This window comes from Teleopsis dalmanni, chromosome X (assembly GCF_002237135.1).
Source record: "Teleopsis dalmanni isolate 2A chromosome X, ASM223713v2, whole genome shotgun sequence".
Lineage (NCBI taxonomy): Eukaryota > Metazoa > Arthropoda > Insecta > Diptera > Diopsidae > Teleopsis > Teleopsis dalmanni.
The window spans coordinates 69571325-69599027 of NC_051848.1; the positions used below are offsets into that span (position 1 = coordinate 69571325).

The 27703-nt window shown below is 26.4% G+C and overlaps 1 protein-coding gene across 2 annotated transcripts in view; it reads right to left on the minus strand.

The window, feature by feature from the left end:
• LOC119688083 (scavenger receptor class B member 1) overlaps window positions 1-27703 on the minus strand; it is a 77602-nt gene that overhangs the window by 10681 nt on the left and 39218 nt on the right. For both annotated transcript variants that reach the window (XM_038102720.1, XM_038102719.1), the window contains exons 2-6: window positions 26198-26289; window positions 25604-25764; window positions 25371-25515; window positions 641-841; window positions 353-580 (exon numbers count right to left, since the gene is read on the minus strand). In XM_038102720.1, coding sequence (XP_037958648.1) covers window positions 353-580; window positions 641-841; window positions 25371-25515; window positions 25604-25764; window positions 26198-26289 — 827 coding nt within the window. The remainder of the gene's footprint in view (window positions 1-352; window positions 581-640; window positions 842-25370; window positions 25516-25603; window positions 25765-26197; window positions 26290-27703) is intronic.

Sequence of the window (27703 nt, forward strand, 5' to 3'; positions counted from 1 at the left end):
GTTAAAAAATACATCTGTGATGAAAATAATAGTTTATAAATAAGAATTTAGTTTCTTTAACGCACGTTAAAAATCAATTTATACTATCAAAAAAAAAAATAATAAAAAAGTATATAACATGAATCAAATAAAAACGTTTTTATATTGATATTCTTCTAATTTAAATATTGCAAGTTAAACAAACTAATAAACATCTTAGTATTTATCAGACTCTTAAATTTTTTTAAATTTTTAATTTTCAAAAATATTAAATATTGTTATATTAAGAAAATATAAAATTAATTATATTTTAATTCAAATTAAATATAAATTTTAAATTTAAATATAAACTTCTGAAAATCAAATAACTTACCAAATTAATGGGTCTACACATGCTCTTTCTAAAGAATTTGATTGTGTCGTTCGGTTGGAGGAAACTCTTAAACTTAGTACCATCGGAAGCATTACCAATATTACTACAATGTTCACCCTTCCATTGTGCTAAATTTTCAGAACCACGATATGTAGCGTAAAGGCCAGATATGCTAACATCTGGTATTCCAGTATGAAAGGTTTCATAATCGCCTCCAAAATCATACATCTAAATATATTATTTTCATTAACATTTGCACTATAATTCTGAACCATAATTTATACTTACTCTATCGATGAGACCAACTTTTTCAAAATATATCCAATTTGATAAAAATGTATTGCCTATCGTTATTAAGGAAGACTTATAATCAAACATGAATTCCCTAGCAGTCATACGAACCAGTGGTTTTGAATTCGTAGAATCTAACAATTTATTTAAACCATAACGATGAAAGCTGGTTTTCTTTGATGTTATATGTGAAATAGCCTGCAACATAGAAAATAAAAAATAACTTAATAAATATTTAATAAATAAAAAATCAGTTATAGTAATTTAGAAAACATAAGTAAAATAGGGCACCATCTTCCAAGACCTATCAAATGCATCGACAAGAGGCTTTTTAATCCCGGTGCACATAAGTCTTAGAAAATGCACGATATTCCAACTTTTTTGTGACTTTTTTGTATCCGAAAATAACACTACGAGGAAGCAGGGTTATCTTCTGCTAAAAGCAAAATGGGTGTGTGTAGATATTTTATGTTCCTCAACCTCAAAAATAAGACTATTTGGTTATTAATAGTCCATGAGTGCTGCATTTCTTAGAACAGCTTTACTCAAAAGGTATTTCAAAGCGATCGTAAAAAAGTGCACAGAAGGTGTTAAAGAACACATCTCAGTCATTTTGCGAAAAATTGTTGGAGAATTGGGTCACTGGTATAGTTACAGTAAATACGGTTTCTTTGATCGTTCATTTTTGTAAGTAATCACATTATTTATATAACAAGAATTCCCAATTTAACTATACTTGTATATTATATTTTTGTATTTAATAATACACCTATCTAGCAATTCTGAATATGTAGTATACAGAATGTATATCAGTCAAAAAAAAACTATTTCTTTGATCGTTTTTTTTTGTAAGTAATCACATTAATTCACCTTTCAATTTTACCTCACTTACATATCAGGGAGGTTTGTGGACCACTACCAGTTAAGGCCATTAATATTAGCTGTTTGTAAAATATTATTTTTTTGCTTTTAATGATATACCTATCTAGCAAATCTGAATATATAGTATACAGAATGTATATCGGTCAAAAAAAAACTATTTCTTTGATCGTTCATATTTCAAGAGTAATTGCATTATCTGTACATTAGGAATTCTTGATTTTACGTAAGGTAATATATACCAGGGTGATTTGTAGGCCAATATCAGTCAATATCAGTAAATAATATAAATTGAATATTTTTCTCATCTGTTTTAAGCGATATAGTTTCATACAAAATTCTCAACGTCATATAGTAATTAAATGAAATCAACATTTAAATGAATGTTCGAAAGATTTAAAAAAAATGTGTATATTGCGAATTTCTCTATAAAATGTTTCTATAAAACATTATAAAAAATGTAACATTGATTACAATCAAAATTTCAAAATATGCCAAACAATATTTCAAAACATGTCGAAACAAGTTCAATCTTATTTAAATGCAGTTATTTGCACTTCAGAATTATAGTTTACTACTAAGCAAAGTCAATAAATTGTTTAGAAATTAATTGCAGTAATTCGGATTTTCTTGGCAATGCTCATGAAGTCACTTCGATCAATGTACTGCGTCACTCAATGCAAAAGCTTAGCTTAAACGTTTACACTTTGCCTATTAGCAATGAAAAAATTACTGCAATTAATTTGAAATAAAAATACAGTGGCTTATTCTATAATTTTTAACCATATTCTCTCTAACCTCACAACGTTTTATTAAGTTTTTACATATTTCAACTTTTCAAATGTGCGATTTAGATGTCTTTTTTGCTATCTCAAGTAGCAGTGCAGGTATTTGGACATAATTGCAGTGTTAATTTGAAAGCCGCGCTCAAAGTTGCTGTTGCTAATATTGAGTTGAGTTGCAGACGGCTGACCGAAAATGGTTGCAAGATCAAATGACCTGTAAAAACCCAATAATCTCCATGAAAAAGTAAGTGAGTGCATTGCCATATATTCGTCGAGTCTAATCGAGTTTAAGCAACTGCAATTAAATAGTTCGAAAGATTTTCTAGAATAATCATTTATACTGAGTGTGTGTTATTTTCTTAAACTTTAGACAATTTGTCGTGAAATATGTGATTATCATTTATAAGGTGGACAAAGGTAAGGCACAAAATTAATCTAAGAGTGACTGATTAATATTATTGAATCTTTCGAAAGGCATAGCGTTTCTTCAAATATCTGTAAGTGTAAGCCACATTACAGTTTATGCCGATGTATGATGACGGCATTTATTACATCATTAAAGTCACTCAAGGGAGACGAGATAAATCTGTGATGTTGCATCATTGCACAATGCATTGCACTTTCGAATGTTGTAAAGTATGATTTTCTTCTTTGATGCAATGGAAATTTGCAGCTTGCAAAGTAGGTTTATGTGTTTCTCGGGTATTAGGAAAACTCTTAACCAATTTGTACATATGTATATCGCATCATCCGCAAGACACGCCGTCTTGTGTACATTTTGTTGAAAATGTTTTTGAGGTTGTGCCATATTCAGCGGTAAAAGTTTTTACTTTTAACTTTTATATTCATTGAAAATATTATCTTAACGATTTTTGGTACATAAAATTTATTAACAAAGAGTTAAGCTGAAATGGCATAGGATTATTTGCCTTAAAATATATGAGTATGTGCTGATATATGCTTCAACTTCAACTAATATATGTAATGAATTTTATACTTCAAAACTAATTTGAAGAAGTTGTTATGTTGTAAGTTGTATTCAGTTAAGTAACTCATCACTAATGTTAATATATTAAATATTAACAGAAATACTATATATCGAGTATTCATTATGATCATAAATAATTAAAAAAATTTTTCAAATTCATAAAAATTGTTATATATATGTTATAGTACAAGGACTTATAAGATAGTTTAATAGAGCACGGTTGTCATTATCAGAATATATCGAATTTCCATGCGTCAAAATTTGTTTGATTTCAACACTCAGAGCAACTTTTCCTCTATATGCTTTAAGTCAATATAGTTTAGTTCTCGAGATATAAAGATTTTTAGTTATATGCTTTTGATATTGACAACAATTGCAAAAAAAAAACTACACGCAACTATTGTTGAAATTTGAAAGAAGCAACAATTTATTGTGATTTTGTTAAGTTATACAGCTTTTATAACAAATTATTATTATTTCAAAGATATTTCTAATTTTTATATTACTATCTTTTTTATTTACTTAGTATTCAATTTCTTACTATTTTCCTTTCTAATATGTGCCTTAATTCGCGAGTAATAAATAAGCACTCGCAGCTTACTGTCGATTCTACATTGAGCGGACATATTATTGCAATTATTTTATTTTGTACAGCTGCCGTTTATGCGTTCGTTCTAATTTTAATAACACAGTAAGTGCAAATATCAACAAAAAAAAAACATATCAAAACTAAACTTGAATAAGACAAATTAAATGTAGGCATTTCAAGCTTTGCTAAAGGTTCAAGGTGGGTTTTAAAGTTCTAAGTTCTTTTCTTATACGGTAACACAATAGATCAGTTAGCCTAATTGGATGCTTTTGGATCACTGGTATAACTTAACCTTACTTAAAATTATATATACTAATAATAATATAAATATTATTTTAAATATATAATTGAATACAATGGCTTTTGTAACTATTAATATATAAAAGTCTTCATCCACAAACATGTTTGAAAGTTTTGGATCTGGAGAATTCTGCTGTTCACTAAATGTATATTCTCTCATATATCATATCAATGCTTAAATATATATATTATGACTTTTTTTACTTTTATATAGATTACATTTGGTGATGGTTGGCCAATATACTAAATGGTTGATCTGATAGATAAAGAATCTTAAACAAAAAATTTGTACTTCTATTATGATAGTAATATCACAGTTAAGAAAGAGAAAATGTTAAAATTTTGACATCTTTGATATTTTTGCAAACTTAGTGGACCCACTTAAATTGGAGAAGGTAAATCCATAACAAAACTACTAACCGTCTAATGAGTGATAATCAATCACACTTAAAATCAACAACTGGAAACTAAAAGTTTGCTGTAAAAGTGTAGAATTAATAACATTATATAAAAAATAAATATTTTTATGACTGGGGGGAAACACCAATTTAGTTGGTGTAAAGTTCAAATAGTGTTCGTTAAAATGAAATATTTTTGCTTATCAATGTATCTTGAAGTTAAAAAAAATTTTAAATTGAGAAAAGTGTAATAAATTTGTCCAACTTTTAAATTATTTTTATTTTTAATCAGTACACATGAATAATAGTAACTAGACTCTTACTTTGTTAGGAAAGAATAAAACTTTTTGGGTAAAATATAAAACATAGAAAACTATTAGAAATAATTTTTAAATTGCATTATAAATTATTCGCCTTTAAGGCTGAATTTAATATAAAACGCATAAATTAGATCACAGAAAAAGCTATTTACAGAAAAACCAAAAAATGTTTATTTTAATGCAAGATATTGAGAAGCTGGGCATTTCGAAATCATCAAACAAATGCTTGTTGGAGATATGAAAATTACACTTAAAACTCATTATAAAAATGGCAAACTGATTTTGCACTTAGGTATGTTATGTCGTAACCTTTTTGAATTTTTCGAGCCTTGTATTTAGTTTCTTCCTGGTTATTTTGTGGTACATCTCATTACTGATATTATGCACTGTTTGTGTTTCTATGAAATGCGATTTAGTTTTAGTTCAAACAATATATAAATTACTAATAAAAATTCGGAATTTATTTAAATTATTTTAAAATACATTATACATTATACAGTAGTTAAAAGGGCCTTAAAATTTGGTGTTAATCTATTGGTAAACACCAAGAAGTTGTTTGATTTTCCAAAACGAGTTCGTTGCTTAAGTCTTTCGTTTAAAATTTTATTTCACGGTATTTTTTTGTTAGTAAGAACGCGAAAGTTAAATAATAATAAATTAATATATTTACATACATAAAAAAAGACCGCCAGAATTTTGGTTTTTTTTGTAAATTGTTCATAATGTAAATTGACAACAAATTATGTAAACATTTGAATATCTTACTTTAAATTGATTTATGTAAAACACCTTACTTGTTTAAAATAAACTTTGAATTAATAAAAAGAAAATAACAATTAAGATATTTATTTTTATTTTTATTAAAAAATAATATGCAACTAGATAAATGAGTATTATAGAAAAAACATAAACACAATGAGTTGAAAGACCATAATTTAACTGAGTCTGACATAGAATTGTTTTTATTAAAAACAAATTAAACATTCAGAATATAATAATTTTAAGTGAAGTTTTGCTTATAATAATGCACTGAGAATAATTTAATTAAAAAGTTATATACAAAAAATATATTGAAATTTTATAAAATGCGGCAGCTAAAGACTTAAGGATTAATTGCGAAAACGTGAATTCACTAGGATGCTAGATGAACAAAAGATCTTTTGAATTTCAATAAACCTTCAGTACGAGTGGCAATGGGTCATTGTATTATAGTGTCGATGCTTCAAAGCGAACTATGGTGCACAGCGAACTATTTTAATACGAAGGCTTTTTTGTTAGTCTCGCAACTGTACCACTTCAACAATGTAGAAAGGTCAATTCTGAGTGTTATGTAAGTATTTGTTTCCCGAAAGTCTTCGGAGAATTTAGGGAAAATAACCGTCCAAGGAATAGTATGCTCCACCACAACAAAGCTCCCAGAGCTCCCACACATCAACGCAAACAGAAGTGTTTTACAAGAGCAGACCGGTCAGACATTCAAAAACCTGGTTTGGGAGACACTTCAAAGTGGCAAAACTGTTCCGAAAATTGTTTCAATCGAATGTGAAAATGTATTGGTCATCAGAGATTAACCACTGTGTTTTCATTGTTAGGGGCAAGGCTTAAAAGACAGACCTCGTATTATTTATATTTATTTTAATTACTAAATTTACAATTTCTTTTTCAGTTACATTAGTTTAAAAATAAATAAATAAACTATATACAACTATTAGCTAACGATTGACATTTTATGAAAAAAATAAAAATATTTAATCAATTGGACTCTCTAATCGAACTAAGCTGAACTAGAAGATAAGCTGTAATCGATTAACCACTTTCCATATCTTTGTTCTGGACTACAGAGAATGCTTAAATGCCTAAGAGTTCGTTTCTTCACTGTCGTGTAAGAAATAATGAAGATATACTTATCGAATGTATTCAAATTCATCTCGAAAGCACACAAGAAAAGCACACGTAGTTATAATGGTATAAACTACTACGATCAATTATTTGGCTTTTTCTAATTATTTGATGTAAATAAAGTTCAGTACTGATATTTAATCGGCAGTATTGATGAGCAATAAATCGATAAATCGACTTGTGGTTTTCGCGTAGGGGTTTAGATATAGGCATTAATGTTTTTTCTTGTCACTTCTCAGACATTGACATTGTGTATTGGCTACGCTTGCTACGCAGTTTCAATAACCTTTTGAAATAATATAATTATATGGAAATGGGATAAAAAGCCGGTTATTACTGCTGATTAGATATTCGAAAAATATAATTGAATAAAAAACAGTGCATTATAAGACAGAAAAAACTGGTTGATAAAAGGCGAGTCGATCACCCCGGAAATAGCAATTACTGTAGCTGCAGTATCTCAAAGTTAGTGGTAACTTTGAGGGTATCACAATGGGTAACAGGTTTTTCCGATTAGATGTATCCCCTTAATCTAACCTAACCCATACAGAAATAAACAACAACAAACGTTTATTTAATTAAGAATTAATAAAAATAATAAAAACAATTTAATTTATAGGAAAATTTATAGGGAAATATTTAATTGTACTTTTTTAAACACATAAGTAGTTAATATAAATAAGTAGTTTACATAAATTAAAATATGGAAAAATTATTCTTTTTATAAATCCATTTTTTTGTAAATTAAATTAAATTTACATATATTATATTCTTTATGCTATATTTCTTTACAGATTCATTTAGTAAACAACTTTAGGTTGGGAGACCCTACATATCATATGCGCGATAGAAAAATGAAAAGTCTGCAAAACATCAGAAGCAGCTGATCAAGTACGAATTAACTATTCCTAAGAATTGATCTGAGATATAATGGGAGACTGTTTGATATGAATATTTTTCTAAAGATTTGCTAAATATAAAAGTTTTAGATTGTGAGTAGCGACGACTTAGAGCAAAACTATCTGCTTAATTAATATCATGCTCTCCAGAACATTAAAACTATAAAACTTTATTAATATCTTTTTGAAAAAGCTGGGTAAAATTTTATATTGAACCAGAATGGTTTTCAAAGAGGGATAGGGAGAAGAAAATTCATTATAACCCATTTGCAGTTAGTCTATCAGTATGCTAAGATTTTTATTTTTAAATATCATAAATTAGATTTATAAACTTGTACTCTTACTGTGTTCACTGTTTTTATTACACACATATATATCATATATTGTCTTTTTTTTTAAATTTATTTTCTTTTTTTTTGCGATATGTCACTTAAGAATGACATATCGCAATGAATCATATATGTAAACAAGTGACTAAATACTTAAAATTATTGTGGGCTTGAATGGATTGTACTCAGTAGCACTCAGTAGCACTTTCTTCCTTCTGCTATAATAAAAATAATATTATAGCATTGACTTTCTTTCAGCTAACAATGGTAAGATAAAGAAAAAAATATAAATAAAAATAATTTTATATATTCACCGGAATAATATTTTTTAATGTTTTTTTGAAGGTTATAAAGAATTATGTAGGTTTAATTATCTGTTGCTATGGTATGGGTTTCGGATTACAGGGATATCTATACAACTGTGAAGTATACAGCTGACGAAGAGTTAAGAAGAGGCACATGACAGCCTATAACATTAATTTTAATAATGCTATTTTTTTTACCGAAAGTGACGCGTCTTATCAGGAACAGAAACTATTTAAAAGTTAGAAGGGTTCGAAAGGAAATGAAAAAACCAACAATTTTTAGTTAATTAGTTTTTAGTTTTAGTTTAGTTTTAAGTTAATTTAAAAATACTTGTATAATACTAATTAATTTAAAATTTAATACTTTAAAAATTTTCTATGGTATCACAAAAAGTCCACTTCTGAAGACCTGAGTAAACCCTTATAAACTCCATTACACTATTAATTATTTCTATTATTAAATCATAAATAATATTAAATTATTCTTGATTTACATGATAATCACATACATCACATACATGTAAAATTAATTAGTATATTTTCATTTATGAATTAAGCTGCTTGTTATTAGCATAAGAAAAAAAGACCTTTATTAAAGGAATCTATTTATTCTTCCGATTGTTAATTATTGAGCGAGGTGATTTTTTTCTATACTTGAAAAATCTTGAATCACAAAAAACATAATCCGACATAATTGCAGAATTAATTATTTCATTTAAGTTCTTACACATGTTCGCAGTTATTCAAATGCTAGAACTTGTTCAATATCCGGATATTCTAATATTTTTTGGTTAGACATTCTATAGTTCGACAATTCTCAAATGTTGCATAAATACTCGTACGTACAAATCAACGTTTTGTTTGTTTAAGAATTTAAAATATGTTAATTAAAAAGAAACATCAAAAGATAAGTTATTTACTTAAACAAATGTACATACGAGTATATACTTGTTAAAATACTCGTAATTTCGAACTATGCTTACTATGCTTAGTTGTGCTAAGATATAGAAAAATTTGCATTGAGTCAAACAATCTTAGACGCTTAGATATCTGTTAGATATCTGGTAGTAAGTGAGTTTTGATATTCTAATAAAATTTTTGATGAATTTTTTTCCATTGAGTTTATGTAAATAATAGAACAAAAATAGTTGAGAATTAATCAAGTAAACTATAATAACTTTATTTAAATAGAGATTTAAATAAAAACAGTTACTCAGCCATACGTTGTGTATCTTATAATGTTAGTAGGTTTTTTAGAATGCAAACTTTTTGATTTTATTTACTATTTCCGAGCTAATTCGAGTTTATTCAACACATTTCAAAAATTATAATAAATTAATGACTTTTAATGGCAATCTTATGATATACACATTTTTTCAAATTTTTTATTGAATAATGAAGCTAAGAATTATTCTGCGGAATCAATATTTTCATCTTAAACAATAATTTTGAATAAAATCATACTTCAGTAATTTAATCCATTCAACATTTGCTTTAAGCCTTTCTTTTTGATATGTTTTTCGACTTTATTAGGTAATAGTATATGGACTTCTTTGTGGGGACATTATTTTCTCTTCAATAGCTACTACCAACTATATCACAAATATATCACAGTTTCTTCTAATTTCTAACTTCTGCCTAATGGAATGAACTTTCTTTCACTTTTATTTATAATATTTTTGCCTGTACATATTTACAGCAGATCAATTTTTTATCTAGATATATCTTTAAGTATTTCAAGTTGTCGATCGCTGATAGCTAATTGTGCTAATTTCATATGAAGGTGTCAAAATAAAAAACCAAACATTTCCTGATATTGCAAAATGCAATGAAAATCAAATACAGTCAAACTTCCATAACTCAAAATTTCTATAACTTGAACTAAATAGAGTGCAACAGGGTTTAGAGAGCAAATTACATACAATTACAAAAAATTCTTTAAATCCAAGTATCCATAAGTTGAACCTTTTCTTTGCAAAACAAAATTGTACTACGAGTAATAGAAGTTTGAATGCATATCAAAGTTGAGACTACCAGCGATCATGAAGTTAGAGAAAGATATATACATAAAGCGATAGTATAGATTACATATACATGCATATATTTATATTATAGAGAAACAGATACTTGAGAAATCTGAAGAAGAAGATCTAAGAAACAGATTTTCTTCTTCCTCCAAATATGCTCTTAACAGTAGCATGGCTTACTTGAATACGAAGCGTAAAGTCTGTTTGTATAAATAAACTGTAAGGCCTATTTTGTTTTAGGGTGCTAAAGCGCTAACTAGCTCTTAGAAATAACATTAGAAAAACACCATTAAATGAAATCAGAAATCTATTAATTTGTGAAAAATCAAAGTCACTGACATTATAAACTTAATAAGAACAAAAACACTTATTGGCCTCTGAATAACTATACATATATCGATTTCTGGTACACTATAAACCTTTAAGGAGTTCACTTTATAATTTTTTTTTGTTTTTGTTTTTCATAATTTTTATTTTTAATTATAAGTACGTTCAATAAGTATTATTTATTTGGATTTACTACCGATAGAGTTTACTCTTTTGTTCCGGTTGTGCTTAGCCAACGTTACTTTCTACACGCCTGAATATGAAAATCAAAGTTTTAAAACTAACCTGTACTAATAATTTATAATATTATTTTTGCAATATGCATATTTTTAACGATATTCCCTGGACTTGTTAGTTTGTGGAATTTTATAGTGAAATGACTTAATTTTGAAAAGCCTGGACATTCATATAGAAAGTGTTCAATTGTTGATATTACCTCTTCTTCATTGCTGCTTCTAATTACTGACAATAGGGGATACCTAATTTTTGGCAAGGGTGCCTAATCAGCAATGGCTTGTCAGCAGTGTCTAGTAGGATTTCGACTAAATTTTGGTTGGTTATTTTTTGTAGCCCACAGTATTTTCCCATGTATATGCTTTTTACTAATCCTATAAAAGGATTTCGAATTCCAATGACTTTATATGAAATCATTATTTGTTTCTTTGTTCCTTTTACTTATTTATTAATAATATTTTAAATTAATTTTATTTAAAATAATTATTTATTATTAAAATTAAAAATTCATTACCAGTACATATAAAATATACTCTTCAAAAAAGTTTTAAATACCTTTCAAAAAATCATTTATAAGCTGACAGTTTTTATATTAAAATTTTTGTTTATGTTCAGGATTATTAATACATTTAGTCTTATTAAATTAACAATCATAAGCAAAATGAGATACAATCTTAACTCTTTTGTTTTTCATACAAAAAAATTTCGTTTTTTTGTTTTTAACAAAAGAGCTTCTTTGTTCGATATAGTATTTTTCCACTAATAATAATATCTAAATTTTATGTATTATCAAATAATTTGAATTGATTCATAATTTAAAGTTCAAAAGTGAAATTAAAATGAATCGTAATTTTTTGTATGGCATTTAATATTTTAAAAATTTAAGTCCAAATAGAAATAAAATTTGTGTTAAGTATTGAAAACAAAATTTTAAAAAAATATTTTCTTTTTTTATATATTATATATTTATGTATAATATAATATACATAATTGTGCATATTATACATAAATATTTAACATATAAATTATATATAATTATATATATAAATTAATAAAGAGGTTTTTCGAAAAGTAGTGAACTATAACAACAAAAATTATTTTATTTTATATTATTTTAATTAATTTAACACAGCTGTTTCGAGTATTGCCAAATACCCAACATACAGTGATCTTAGAAATAGTACTTGTATTCAATTATTCGTAAATAATTTTTTGACACTGCAAGTCTCATTTGTACTGCCAAATTTGAATCTCAGAGTCAGCGCTTCTTAACCAACTGTCTCAAAGACGTACTTGACTTTTATGTTCGCACATTTTTCTGGAGTTTTTTTGTTATTTTTTGTGAAAGTTTTATTAACAAATTCACTTGCTGTGTTTATATTAGAACGAAATCATAAACCAGCTGTAGAATGATTGAATTAATTAATTATATTTCTTATTATATTTATTATATTATATATAATTATATATAATATATAAAAGTTTGCAGGTTCTAAGCCCAATATCCGAAGAACTAATCTGTATTAAATTATAAAGTAATAGAATAAATAAATATAAAATATATTATACATAAATATATAATGTAATGTATTACATATTATATTATAAATATATATATATATATAATTTAATATATTATATATTATTAAATTTATTTCACATAATACAATATATTATGTATTTATTTATATACATATTATATAAATTTTTCGTATTACATTATAAATTGGTACAGATTAGTGCTTAGCATATTGGGCTTAAAATGGAAATTTTTACGTAATGATTTATGATATAAAAGCAAAATATTATAAAATATTTAACAAATATTGCTAATTTAGTTGCGATGTTAAAATTTTGAGAAATAGTTAAACAGTTTTTAATTAATTTTATTATAATTTACCGAGAGTAAACAGCAGTTATCAATCAAACTTTACGGGCATTACATGACATATGTAAATAATTAATTTTTATATATATTTTTTAATTTTTTATTAGGTTTTTGCATGTTAATTAAATTCTACAATTTTCGTTGAACTTCTTCCGGTTTTAGTAGACAATACCAAGGTTGAATGATTTTAATTGGTTATATTCATTCAGCTCCTTGAATTAAAGATTAATTGGAATTTCTTAATATTACAGTTGCCTTTTACTTAATACAATTGTAATATTTAAAATAATTTTTTTAAATTAATTTTTTTCATCTTAAAAATGAAATTAAAAGTTTTGAAGCTGAGTTCATTATGCATATTTATATTTTTCTTACTTCTAAACACAAAATTATATAGTATTATTTTTAAGTGTTTTTTAATTAATTTTTTATTTATGTTAATATATAGAAATGTGCTTTAGAGGTAATTACTAATTGATATTAGGATATGTGGACTACAATTATATATTACCAAGCGGGACCGGCCCTGCCAATAACTTGTTTAGTATATTTAATGGATATTTTGTCTTTAGGGGTTCTGTGTGCTGAGAGCTTGATATTTAATCGCATAAATATGCTCCTGTATGTAAATACACAAAAGAAGTGAAATGGTAGCAAATCACCTAATATTAGTGGCCAATTCATATCACCGATATAAGATCTTTCACTTCCAGAAAATTTCTCACATAATGAAACTAAATTTCCAATTTAATAACAAAAAAGTAAAAAATTATGTAGCTGTACCGATCAGAATTGGCAGTTTGCATCCCATCTTCAGAATTGGGTATGAAAAACAGAACCAAACTTGGATATGATTAGGAAAATAATATATAAGAAAAATAAATAATTATTTTTATTATAGTAAGGTTTTTAAAGTCATTTGTTTATAATATATGTATGTATACTATAAACTGATGATCTATATCAGTTGTTGAATAAAGCTAATTTTGCAAAATTCGTAAAGAACCACATATTAAAAAGTGCTACATATATTATTGTATAAAGTGACGGCAGGTCATAAAATAATATTTTGAACTATAAAATAGTACTTTAAATCATAAAGTAACATTTTAGCAGAAAGCAGAAAAAAGGACAACCAAGTAATATGTTAAAGCCAGTCGGTGAGTTAGTATAAATTGCGCCCTATATCAATTGTTGAATGAAGGTTACAACTCATTTTTCCATTAAAATGAGTTTTCCAGATAGAGAAAATAATAACTTCTCGAGATTAAGGGTCAGATTCTGGAAAGACGAACGCATAGAGGTGAACAGATAGAGGGAATAATCGCTTTTAGAGATTAGGAGTTGGATTTTGGAAAGACGAACGCGTAAAAGTGAACAGATAGAGAAAATAATCGCTACTAGAGTTTAAGGCTCGGATTCTGGAGAGAGAATATAAATAATTGGCATGAATGGAATGGCATTTTGCAATAGAATTAGATTCTTCAAGAAATTGTTATGAGAAGGGTAATGTTTATCATGTATGTTTATTTTCTTATAAGTGTAAGTTTTATTTGTAGGTTTGATTATTTATAAATAATTATAATCTTTTCAATTGCTTTTTTAATTATATTTAAATTTTTTTATATAACAAAAGTTGTAGATTTGCAAATGTGTGAAATTAATCTTAATATTAAGGAGTGTTTTTTCATTTCAAAGTGATTTACTTAAGACTAACATCAGATATATAATTAAATATTAAAAACAAAGTGACTTTTTAAATAATATATACATTGCTATCACTGACATCGGTTGTTTCTGCCCAATGCTTATATTGTATTTTACAATAAATTTTAATGCATATTAATTACAATATACGTATTATGGGTCATGTCAACTTTTCTCTTAATTTGAGTGGCAACCGATTAATTAAGTTATTAGAGTCACTTCGCAGTATGAATATTAAAGTAAGTTATTATGAAAAAAAGTTTTAAACGTTGAATATCTTTTGATTGTAAGTTAAGGCATTCCTTCTTTGGCTACATCGCAATGTTTCTTAACAGACAAGATCTCCATGGACTCACTTGTATGCGCTATTCGAATCAGATATGTGCGGGCAAAGTGAATGTGAGTCTTGCAGTTTAGTGAAGTTAATTGGTGAATTGATCACCTATTAAAATATTTTTGTAATAAGTTGATTTATAATATAAGATATCGTGAAATATTTCTTCATATTACATGCTGCCAAGCCAAGAACACAGCAAACAATTTCATCTAAATGAATTTCATCTAAAAATTGTAATAATAATAAACTGAATTCAGCAGAACTAAAAATAAGTGTAGAGACAACACAATTTAAAAACCAAAAAATTTGAATTAGTATATTATTAAAGATTATTATAAGCTAATATACACAATATACATGTTTTGTAAATCATAATCAATCATATCATTGTGCAAATTATAAAACAACAACAAACACTCATTTGCCTGCTTTTAATGAAATTTATGTACAATACTCGTACATTCGATACAGTCGATACAATGCGAGATACACCACGAAATTAGCAACTGCGGATTTATTTATAGTGAAATAAACCGGGCTTCGAATTGTTTAGATTACCAATTTGCCAAGTATAGTTTTTTCATTTATTATTGCCAAAATATAAAAATTCGTTTAATTCGTTCAATTCGAAATTCAAAATTCAAAATTCAAAAGTTGCACACATCTATCTACAAATCTATCTATTTTGCTCCATCGGCAAAAGTCTGGCCGATGGCTGAACGTAATTTGAAATTAGGAAAACTGAAACTGTGATTACTTAACGAACAAATAATGAAAATACGAAAAAGTATGATATAATTGAGTAATTCTTTGCTATTTACAAAACCTATGCGATTATGTTAAACTGCATAAGTTTTTTGTTTTTTTATATTTACAATAAATAATAAATAATAACTTTTAATCTCAACTGTAATTGTTGGACTAATAATCGAGTCAATCAACCTTTATTGTGGCATGAGACGTCACTTCAAGTAACAACCTGCACTTGCTTCTCTGAAAACATATTACGAAAACCTAATTTATGAATAATGTATATGGATTGTTTGCGTTAAGTAATCTTTTGAAAGTGTATTACTTAATCTCTAACGTTTATTGTAGATAAATACACATTAGGATGATGATGATTTAGAGTGCTCACGATTTCAGTTTTAATCACATTTACGCGGCACTCGGAGCGGCAGTTTCTAGCTACAATGCATGCTTGCCCTAAGTTCGATGATCATTTACAAGTGTCTGGTTTTAATTAAACTGCATCGATCGAAGCTAGTGAAGGAAATCACGATGAGAATAAAAATATGCATAAGACGCCCGAAATGTGAAGTATGGTAATGTGAAGTAGTTATGGTAACTACTTCGAATTGTTTAACTAAACTGTACAATGATAGGCAAATCAAGTTTGCCTATACATAATATATTAGCATAATGTATGTATTGTTTACAATAAATAATATTTAATTAAATTAACAGCTATTTTAGGAATAAACAAATATGATTGCATTTAATGTTAATTTTTTTTCTATCGAAAGTGAAGCATCTTATGACGCAAAGAAACTATTTAGAAGTTAGAAGGGTTCGAATAGAAATGAAAAAATAATAACAAAAGTTTTGGTTATCACAATCAGTTATCAGGTAACAGGTATCAAAAACAAAATTAAAACAAAATTAAGCTATGCTGTGTGAATAAGTTTTTAGTGAGAGCAAGTCGAATAAGCAAAATTACAATTAAAATTATTATTATTTGTGCTGAGTGAATAGAGTTGGTATAAGCATAACATTGCTTCACATATGCCAACTGGGAGCTTTAGTAAAAATTTAATTGCTAATTTTTTCTGATTTTAACATTTAAAACTATAAAATATAACACTTAGTTTTGTATTAAAACAGTCAACAATAAAGAACTGTGCTATTTTATAAATGCCACATTGAAAAGTTCTCTATTAAAAGTTGTTAAAAGATTGAACAGTTTCAGATGTAAAATATCAAGAATATTGTCCCTAAAAATGTTGCTTTGATTTGGATATCCTAAAAAATTGTAAATGATGTGATCAATTCATTTAGATTTTGATACAACTGCATCCTCAGATATAAAAGTCAACAGAAGTAGTGGTATGCACTATCAATGGTATTAAGGGGAGTTCGAAATTCCGAAAGTATGAGAATTAATACCAACAATAATACTATGTTAGGCTAACAATGCATTGATTGTCTTGAAAGTAAGGCTCGTATAATAGAACATATTCTTACAGATATAGACATTAAAATTCAGGCCGTTTTAGAAGAGTTGAGAAACCTTTCTAGACAAAAATATATCAGGCAGACATTTAAAACTAAAATATACGATTAAAAATTAAATAATAAAATTTAAAATAAAAATCTTTGTAATTTTGACGAAAAGAAACTATTTCAAAGTTAGAAGGGTTCGAATAGAAATGAAAAGACAACAACAAAAATTTTAGTTAATTTATTGTAATTTGGCTAATCATAAAATGCTGTTTCAAGTATTACCAAGTAGTCTTTTTCATTCTTTTTCATTTAAATAAAAATTCAAATTTCTTATTAACATTTTCTAACAAAATAATCAGGTTAATTCAACTAGTATGTGGTTAAAGCATATTTTTCTGAGTGTAAGACTCCTAAGATTCGGATAAAACTTTTAAAATTCTTTATCGATATTTTTTTCTTTTTGTGTATCCTTAGCTAAGGTCAACTTATTAGCATATAGTAAAAGTAAGCTTTATTTTTGAATTATTTCCATCATATACCCTTATTCTGAGTTGGTGATTTATCACCTCGACCTGAACAGTTTTAAGCCACACTAAAGATAACTGAATATGAGGGCTTTATGAAATGATGGATTTAATGTCTTTGTATCTGCCTGTGTTATTGTGACTGTCAATTATGTTGAACAGTTTCAGTGTACGGCCTTTAATGTATTTTTTGAATGAATCAACTCTCAGAACTCTATGGATATGCGCTCCTCTTATGTATCACGGGGCGTTAAACAATTTTCTTAAGGTGATATTTTGCACACTTTGATGAACGTTTAATGTGAAATTTAAGGTTTGACAGAACGGAATACTACCATAGAGTAGTGCTAGTGTTATAAAACATATATGACTCTCATGTTGAGTTTTTTGCTGCTGATGAGCGGGTGAAGGGAATTTGAATTATTTCTATACAAGTTTAAGTTAACAAAAATTAAACATATTTAAGTTTATTAATAATGGAATTTTTGACCAGTCCGTTTTATTGTTTTAGTTAGAATTTTCTTTAGGCTACTCTGGTCTTATTATTAGGATGCAAATAAAATTCAATTTATTTCATTTTTCACCCGACGTTTCGTTGGTTATTTTCCAACATCTTCAGGGGTATCTAAAATATTTTTTATTTAATAATTATGATTTCAAAACACAATGCGAAAATATATATATGATATAATTTGTGATATTGTATAAACAGAGAAACATGTACACAAAATGACTAACAACAACAATAATAGCAAAACAATCAAAAGTAATAATTATCCATTCAGGATTTTAGAATTATTTAATAATAATAATTACCAATAGTTAGAATTGAAATTAAGTTAAATCACTTTTTGTAAATAAAAAATTAAAAGTTAGGAATAAACATTAAAAGTTTTATAAAATTATAGAATTATAGTCAACTGCTTCAAGTTACCGCCACTTTCGATTTTGTTTATATTAGAGCAGCAATGTAATTAGAGCTTATATTCTCCGTATCTTCTTTGATGTTCATAGTTAAGTTAATTTTCTCTTGAATTCTTAAGCTTTCGAGAGTGTACCGTTTTTTCCAAGATTTCTCTTTGTCCAATATTATTACTTTGTCGAAGTCCGGTTTATGTTGTCTCTCGGTGCAATGCTGAGATAGAGCTGTATTGTTTTTGTTCTTGTTGATGTCCGACATATGCTCAGCTATTCTGGTGTTGAGTGATCTCTTTGTTGTACCAATATATATCTCTTTGCAACTCCCTTCTTTATTTCCGTTGCAATTTATTTGATATACCACATTATTTTGTTGCAGCTTATTAATTTTGTTTTTGTTGTTCGAGAAAATTTTACGGATAGTTTGATTGGGTTTATAAGCACAAAAAATGTTGTCTTGTTTAAGATTTGTGGTCAAATTTCTATTATTAGATAATTTCGGTACAAAGGGTAACGAAAAATATTGTTTTGGAATTTGGTTATTGCTATTTTGAATATTTTTATTGTAACTTATGTTCTGTTGTTTGATTAAATTGTTAATTAGTCTGTATGGATAATTATTATTCAATAGAGTCTTGTAAATTTTGTCAATATTTTGTTGTTTAAACATTTGGTCACTACTATCTAATACCTTTTTGATGAAATTCTTCACAGTACCTAGTTTTTGGCTCATAGGTTGTGAAGAGTGAAAATTGATAAGTCGTCCTGAAGATATATCTTTACTGTACCAATTGAAAATTAAATTATTATCTCGTTTAATAATTTCAATGTCGAGATATGGGAGTTTATGGTCCAGTTCCTCTTCATATGTAAACTTGATTTTTGGGTGAAAATTATTTAATGTTGTCAGAATAATTTCCTTGTCAGATTTTTTGATAATCGCAAATATGTCATCAACATATTTGGTAATAAATTTAAAAGTTATGCCCATAGTCTTGAGTTCAGCTATGGCTTCGTCAAGTAGCTTATCAAGTACTATATCCGCGATAGTAGGAGATAATGGATTTCCCATAGGCATACCAAACACCTGTTGGTATATCTGATCGTCAAAAATGAGGTAATTATTGTCTTTAAGACAAAAGTCAAGAATTCTCGAAAATTTGGCCTTGGAGATGTTTGTTGTATTCTTAATAATATCCCATTTTTCTAAGATGATTTTTGTAGCCAGGTTTGTAGGTATATTTGTAAACAATGAAATTACGTCAAATGAAATTAATATTTCGTTGTCTTCCAATTTAATGTGTTTTAATTTCTCAAGTAATTCACTGGAATTTTTTATATTGTAATCTGACGATATAAGTGGTTTTAGAATTTCTTTTCCAACATATTTTGACAGTTTATAACAAGGAACCATTGTGGAGTCCGCTATTGGTCTGAGGGGTACTACATAGCAGTTGTAGTACAGCTAACGCTCCTAGACTATATGGATTACCCAAAATTCATAAGTCTAATGTACCCCTCAGACCAATAGCGGACTCTACAATGGTTCCTTGTTATAAACTGTCAAAATATGTTGGAAAAGAAATTCTAAAACCACTTATATCGTCAGATTACAATATAAAAAATTCCAGTGAATTACTTGAGAAATTAAAACACATTAAATTGGAAGACAACGAAATATTAATTTCATTTGACGTAATTTCATTGTTTACAAATATACCTACAAACCTGGCTACAAAAATCATCTTAGAAAAATGGGATATTATTAAGAATACAACAAACATCTCCAAGGCCAAATTTTCGAGAATTCTTGACTTTTGTCTTAAAGACAATAATTACCTCATTTTTGACGATCAGATATACCAACAGGTGTTTGGTATGCCTATGAGAAATCCATTATCTCCTACTATCGCGGATATAGTACTTGATAAGCTACTTGACGAAGCCATAGCTGAACTCAAGACTATGGGCATAATTTTTAAATTTATTACCAAATATGTTGATGACATATTTGCGGTTATCAAAAAATCTGACAAGGAAATTATTCTGACAACATTAAATAATTTTCACCCAAAAATCAAGTTTACATATGAAGAGGAACTGGACCATAAACTCCCATATCTCGACATTGAAATTATTAAACGAGATAATAATTTAATTTTCAATTGGTACAGTAAAGATATATCTTCAGGACGACTTATCAATTTTCACTCTTCACAACCTATGAGCCAAAAACTAGGTACTGTGAAGAATTTCATCAAAAAGGTATTAGATAGTAGTGACCAAATGTTTAAACAACAAAATATTGACAAAATTTACAAGACTCTATTGAATAATAATTATCCATACAGACTAATTAACAATTTAATCAAACAACAGAACATAAGTTACAATAAAAATATTCAAAATAGCAATAACCAAATTCCAAAACAATATTTTTCGTTACCCTTTGTACCGAAATTATCTAATAATAGAAATTTGACCACAAATCTTAAACAAGACAACATTTTTTGTGCTTATAAACCCAATCAAACTATCCGTAAAATTTTCTCGAACAACAAAAACAAAATTAATAAGCTGCAACAAAATAATGTGGTATATCAAATAAATTGCAACGGAAATAAAGAAGGGAGTTGCAAAGAGATATATATTGGTACAACAAAGAGATCACTCAACACCAGAATAGCTGAGCATATGTCGGACATCAACAAGAACAAAAACAATACAGCTCTATCTCAGCATTGCACCGAGAGACAACATAAACCGGACTTCGACAAAGTAATAATATTGGACAAAGAGAAATCTTGGAAAAAACGGTACACTCTCGAAAGCTTAAGAATTCAAGAGAAAATTAACTTAACTATGAACATCAAAGAAGATACGGAGAATATAAGCTCTAATTACATTGCTGCTCTAATATAAACAAAATCGAAAGTGGCGGTAACTTGAAGCAGTTGACTATAATTCTATAATTTTATAAAACTTTTAATGTTTATTCCTAACTTTTAATTTTTTATTTACAAAAAGTGATTTAAATTAATTTCAATTCTAACTATTGGTAATTATTATTATTAAATAATTCTAAAATCCTGAATGGATAATTATTACTTTTGATTGTTTTGCTATTATTGTTGTTGTTAGTCATTTTGTGTACATGTTTCTCTGTTTATACAATATCACAAATTATATCATATATATATTTTCGCATTGTGTTTTGAAATCATAATTATTAAATAAAAAATATTTTAGATACCCCTGAAGATGTTGGAAAATAACCAACGAAACGTCGGGTGAAAAATGAAATAAATTGAATTTTATTTGCATCCTAATAATAAGACCAGAGTAGCCTAAAGAAAATTCTAATATTTAAGTTTAGTTATATTTTTATTAAGCTATTCTAACATATATTGTTTCCCATAGATGAAATTTTATTAAATAAAAACAATTACTTTAAGTAAACAAACCAATTTATTTATAATAATTTTCCACTTGTCATATCTGTTTAATCTACGGAACGCCGTTGCCTTTTGAATACATTATTAATTAAATAATCATTTTTATGTACAATATCCAGAGCGGTTTACACTTCAACTACCGTTCATGGTTTTGCATTTCAAAATTGCCTATTTCTAATGAAATAATTGTTTAATACTTTCTTGGCTAATTTGCATAAAAACAGTATTCAATATTCAGTATTCAGTATTCATACAATGATAGTGCAGTTTACAGAGATTAAATATGCAAAAATAATAATAATTGCAGTGTCAAGAAAGGGTTTATTCGAAACGAATTTAAACTTAATTGACAGAATAAACGTATTGTATTTGTAATTTATCTACGGATTGTTAAGCGATTCATATTAGTTTATACTATGATGTGACTATAGTAGTTATTATTTATTGAACTGTTTATTTAATGTTAAACTAAGTAATAACCTGCAATTAAAGTAATTAATCATGCGATTGATATATTTTAAATGACTAGAGTATTTAGCATTATTTTTAGTTCTTTAACCACCCTAAGCACTGGAAAACAGATTAAAGTGTGGACTAGGTTATAGTCTTAGTACATAATGTGTATAACTTTTGAGGTATTATTATTATTCATTCAACTACTAAATAATTATAAAAGAATAATTTAAAAAGAATAATTGTAGTTATTTTTGTATAATTAAAATAATGTGTTTATATCTTTTTTTAAATAGAAAGCAGTATTTTTTAACGTAGTTTTGTAGTTTTATTAACAAAAAGTTTTGCTTCTCAAGCGTCATCTAAAATTCATTTGATTTCGACGTACTTAAGCTAATGACGGATGCTGAATAATGATTTTTCGGTTGCTGTGAATCATAGGTGAATGCGTACTTAACACTTCCAGAAGTGTGACAGTGTGACTCTGTTAAACGCGTTTCAAACAAAAAGCATTGAGGTGTCCATGATTCTGCAATTTAACAGCGAACTATTGCAAAAATTTCTTTGGCGCTGTCGCCGTCAACGACGCCGCCAACTTCGCCGTCACCGTCGCCGTTGCCGTTGCTTTTTTGTTAAGCAACTGCAAGGCAACTCAATATTTCTGAGCTTAAATATTCTGGTGAAATTTAATAATTTTATATTATTTATTTACATATATACTTTTTTGTATTTGCTTTTTTGTGTAAAAATGAATTGTTAGCATTTTTCACTCTTTACATTTTTTTTGTGTTATTTTTTTTTTTTTTTTTTTTTTTGTTAATAATACTTAAAATGAAATTTTAATATTTTTTATACTAAAGTATATTTATCGTTATTAGAGAATTGGTTTATTGAAGTCATTTATAGTCATTTATATTGTTTATTGAGTTCATTTGGTTTAATATGATTTCTACTTAATGGGTTCATTAGATTAAGTTGAACTGCAAATATCGATTGCCGTTCTTGATATATGTATATATTATATTCCGTGGAGAGTATAAACACAGAACTTTACTTTCGAAAGTTAAAGAAGTAGCAAATTAATATATATAACAAATTAAGGGGTCTACAAATCTGTTCGTATATGTTAAGTTGATTGAACTTCTATTGAACTTCTATACGAACTGCCGGTAGTGATTTGCAATTGAAGTCAACATTTTTAATTTTTTAATAAATTTATTTTTCACTTTTTTTAAGGAGTATTTAAATGCAAAGTCATAATGAATAAACAAAAATTATAAGATTTTTTCATTGCATTGTGCACTCTCTTCAATATAATCGATATAGAATATTAAAAAATGACAAAAAAGTTGTAATAAAAATAAAATAAACACTTTATGAAAAAGAACTTAAATTTAATTAAGCTAAAGCATAAGTTTACATAAATTAACTAAAATTTATAATTTGTAAAATCCGAGTTTAAAAAATAATAAGTAAATAAAATATTTATCTTTCTAAAAAGTATCAAATATAAAAAATTAGATTAAAAAATGGAAGTATAAAAAATTGACACTAGAAATGGATATAAAATATTATATATAAACAATTAGCTTCTTTATTTTAATATCAATTATTTCAAATTATATAGATCAGAGCTGTCCAGACCAGATGCTATCGCTGGCTAATACAGATCACTATACAGATTGGAGGACCGCAGAAACAAAATCATACGTTCATAGTTGTTTTGGAGAAAAATAAAAATACTATTATAATGTTAAATTTATTGTTATTAAATGATTAACTTAAATTCATTAATCTGGCATACCATAAAATACATAAAACACAAAAATAGAAAATTTGCGTAAATGTTGTAGATTAAAAACATGTTGCGGGCCGTATAAACATTAGCCGCGGGCAGCGCTTTGGACAGCCCTTATATAGGTGAATATTTTTCAAAAAATATTTTGTAAGACATAATAATATTTTGTTCTTGATAGTAATTAAAAAAAGTTAAAAAATAACAAACCTTTTGCATTATAAATATGAGTGAAAATAAATAACATGTATAAAAAATTCACAATTTATGCACAAATAAAAAGAAAAAATTGTTCTATTTATAAAAAAAAGAAAAATTTATTTCTATTTTTATTTTTCTATTTTCATTTATAGGAAAAATAATTTTACTATTTTTATTTATAGAAAAAATAACTTTAGCTTAAATTATTATTCATTAAATAACTACACATTAATTTAACTTTTTTCCATAAGAATTTAAATAAAAAAACTTCTGGACGTCAACGACAAAACTGCTGTGACACTGTCCAGCAATATTTTTATAGAAATTATTGTACATATTATTATAATTTCATAAAAATACCTTGACAGATTTCTTAATTGAATATTTCAGTGATGAATTCGAATAAAAATAATATTAGGTTTTTATTCTACCACTATTTTGTAAGAGTGAAAAAATAAACAAAGATTTGCAAGTCACGGTACAATTTTCCTATTGAGTTGTAGTTAAAATTGCTGTCTGTTTTCATGCCTATTTAATTTTATTAAAATATTTGCACTACTCAGAAAACTTCCATTAAGTAATAAATTATTGATTTAGGATTTTTACAACACGTAATTATTTATAGTAATTTATGAATAAATTTGCATAAAAATTTATTTTTATCTGAGACTTAATGCGTTGAAACACAAAATTATTTAAGAAGCCGCGGGTATACATGATTCATGCAAATCTATGCTTATTATTTAATTTAATGTAATTGTTAATAATTCTATTGACATGTCTGTGTACATATAAATTGCAATATATACATATATTTATATATGCTTTTATTACAATTTCTTTAACCATTATTGTACAAGATACTCTGAATTCAAATAAATTATAAATATTATATATACATATATTATATATATATATTATATGAGAAGCAATTAACTGAGACTTACCAGCATTGCAATATTGACCATAACCACTGGATCGTCTTCCTTATTACCCTCGGAGAGATGTTCTTGCCAAACAAGTGGATGTTGTGGAATTGTTGACATTGTATTATTTTCATTAAATGTGATATTTTCGTGTGTCATAAGTTCTCTATAAATATAAAATAAATTTTATTGATAATAGTTAGTCATAAATATACTTTATATTGTTTTTGTTTTATAAAAAAATCATAACTTACTTATATACATAAGGGCCAACTTGTTGTACATTCAATTTTTCTCGCCCTGCCAGGAACGCATCTGCGTTCGTTACATTGAAAAGATAAATTTTACAGTACAAATCTACAGGTGGCTTGGCCCATAAATTAAATATTTCACCATTCTCCGACATAATCAGTTTCTAAAAAGAGTAAGAAGAAAAACACAACAGATTATTGAAAGCAAGTGCTAGTGCTAGATCAAGAAGTAAATATTTTGCTAAATTTCTGCTTTATATAAAATTAATTTAAAGTCAAATATGACAAAGTAACTATTACGAGTAAAAACAGAAGAAAATAGATAGTCATGGAATATTTATGATCATTTAAATGTTTTAGTTACGCTATAACTGTTTTGAGTACCATATGTTTCTAATTTCTTGCAATCCATATACGGACTATTAATCAACAATTATTTCTATAGACCATCGAAGATAAATATTGGATGATATTCGAAACAATTATTCGCAAAAAATACATTTAATTAAAAAAATCTTAGTTATAGTTTTTAATTATTTTCCCCTTTCTATACGTAATAAATTTTTTTACTTATTCAATTTTTAATAAGCTACTTACCCATTTAAAAATTAAATCATAAGGCTGGAAAATTTTTACTAGAACTGCTGTGGATATAGCTAAAACTCCAATGGCTAGTAGCAAAAAGGCACCTGGAAAATAAATAAATATTCATATTTATTATATATATTAAATAAGATAAAGCATAAATATATTAAGTTTTAAAACTTTATTCAAGTGTTCCAAGCAAAATAATTTTGTGCTATTTTATGGTTTAGAACTCTAAAAAATATATATTTTAGAGTCTTTTATTTTTAAGAGTTTGGAATTTGAATTTAAGACATGTGTTTTATTTTTATGATGAAATTAAATATAATAAAATATTATAAATAATAAAAATATTATAATATTTAATATATTATAATATTAAAATAAAATTTTATAATATTATAAGAATAAAAATATTTTTGCAAGTTTTCGCTCCATACGTGTTAAAATAAAAATAAATAAATATTTCATAAAATAAGTTTAATACGAAATAAAACTATTTTAATCATCCACTAAGTCTGACTAAAGGATAGGTTTCTATAATAATGCCTTCTTTATGATAATAGGGTTTATATGCCTATATTATAACCAAGTTTATTATTGAACTGAGATATTCTCAACTATAAGTACCCCAATAGCAGAATAGATGTAATCGTTATAGTTCATTTTCATTTAATATTATATATATTATCATATGAACAATAATACTACTGAAAGTTTTTTTGTATTTCTTCAAACAAGGAATAACATACTGATTCTTCACTTTATTGATAAAAATCCAGTATAAAGAAGTTTTTTAGAAAATTTAATAAATATTCGGTTATATATATTTGCATGCAACATATGCATTCCTTCATATAAAAAATATTATTTGCAATTTAGTTAATTTATTTACTTGATTCGCAAATTCTTTATACTGATAAAAATCCAGTATAAAGAAGTTTTTTAGAAAATTTAATAAATATTCGGTTATATATATTTGCATGCAACATATGCATTCCTTCATATAAAAAATATTATTTGCAATTTAGTTAATTTATTTACTTGATTCGCAAATTTAATATTAAACATCAACCACTAGTTAACCCATTAGTTACTGAACAAAATATTCTGTAAATGCAATATTAACTTTCAACTCGATTCTAAGTTAGTCGTGTCATTTGTATTTTTAACTCAAAATTCGTCAGATATATTTAGTGCCTACATATAGCACATTTATGCTCCATTGCAGCAATTGAGTATTTTAGACTTTTTCAAGACATTGATTTTTTCATAACTTTTATTAAAAAATAATGTTTAATTATTGTACAATAAAAAAAATTAAAAAGAAATATTTACCGATATACACGACAGCGCAAAGTTTTAATACTAAGTTGAAATTTTTTGAATGTAGTGAAAAACTATTGGACGGTAAGAAAATAATTTAAATTTATTGTAAATGTTCTATATCAACGCTAGTATTGTGAACTATGGATCCAATTATTTATACAATTAGCGATAGATAATATATGTAGTTTT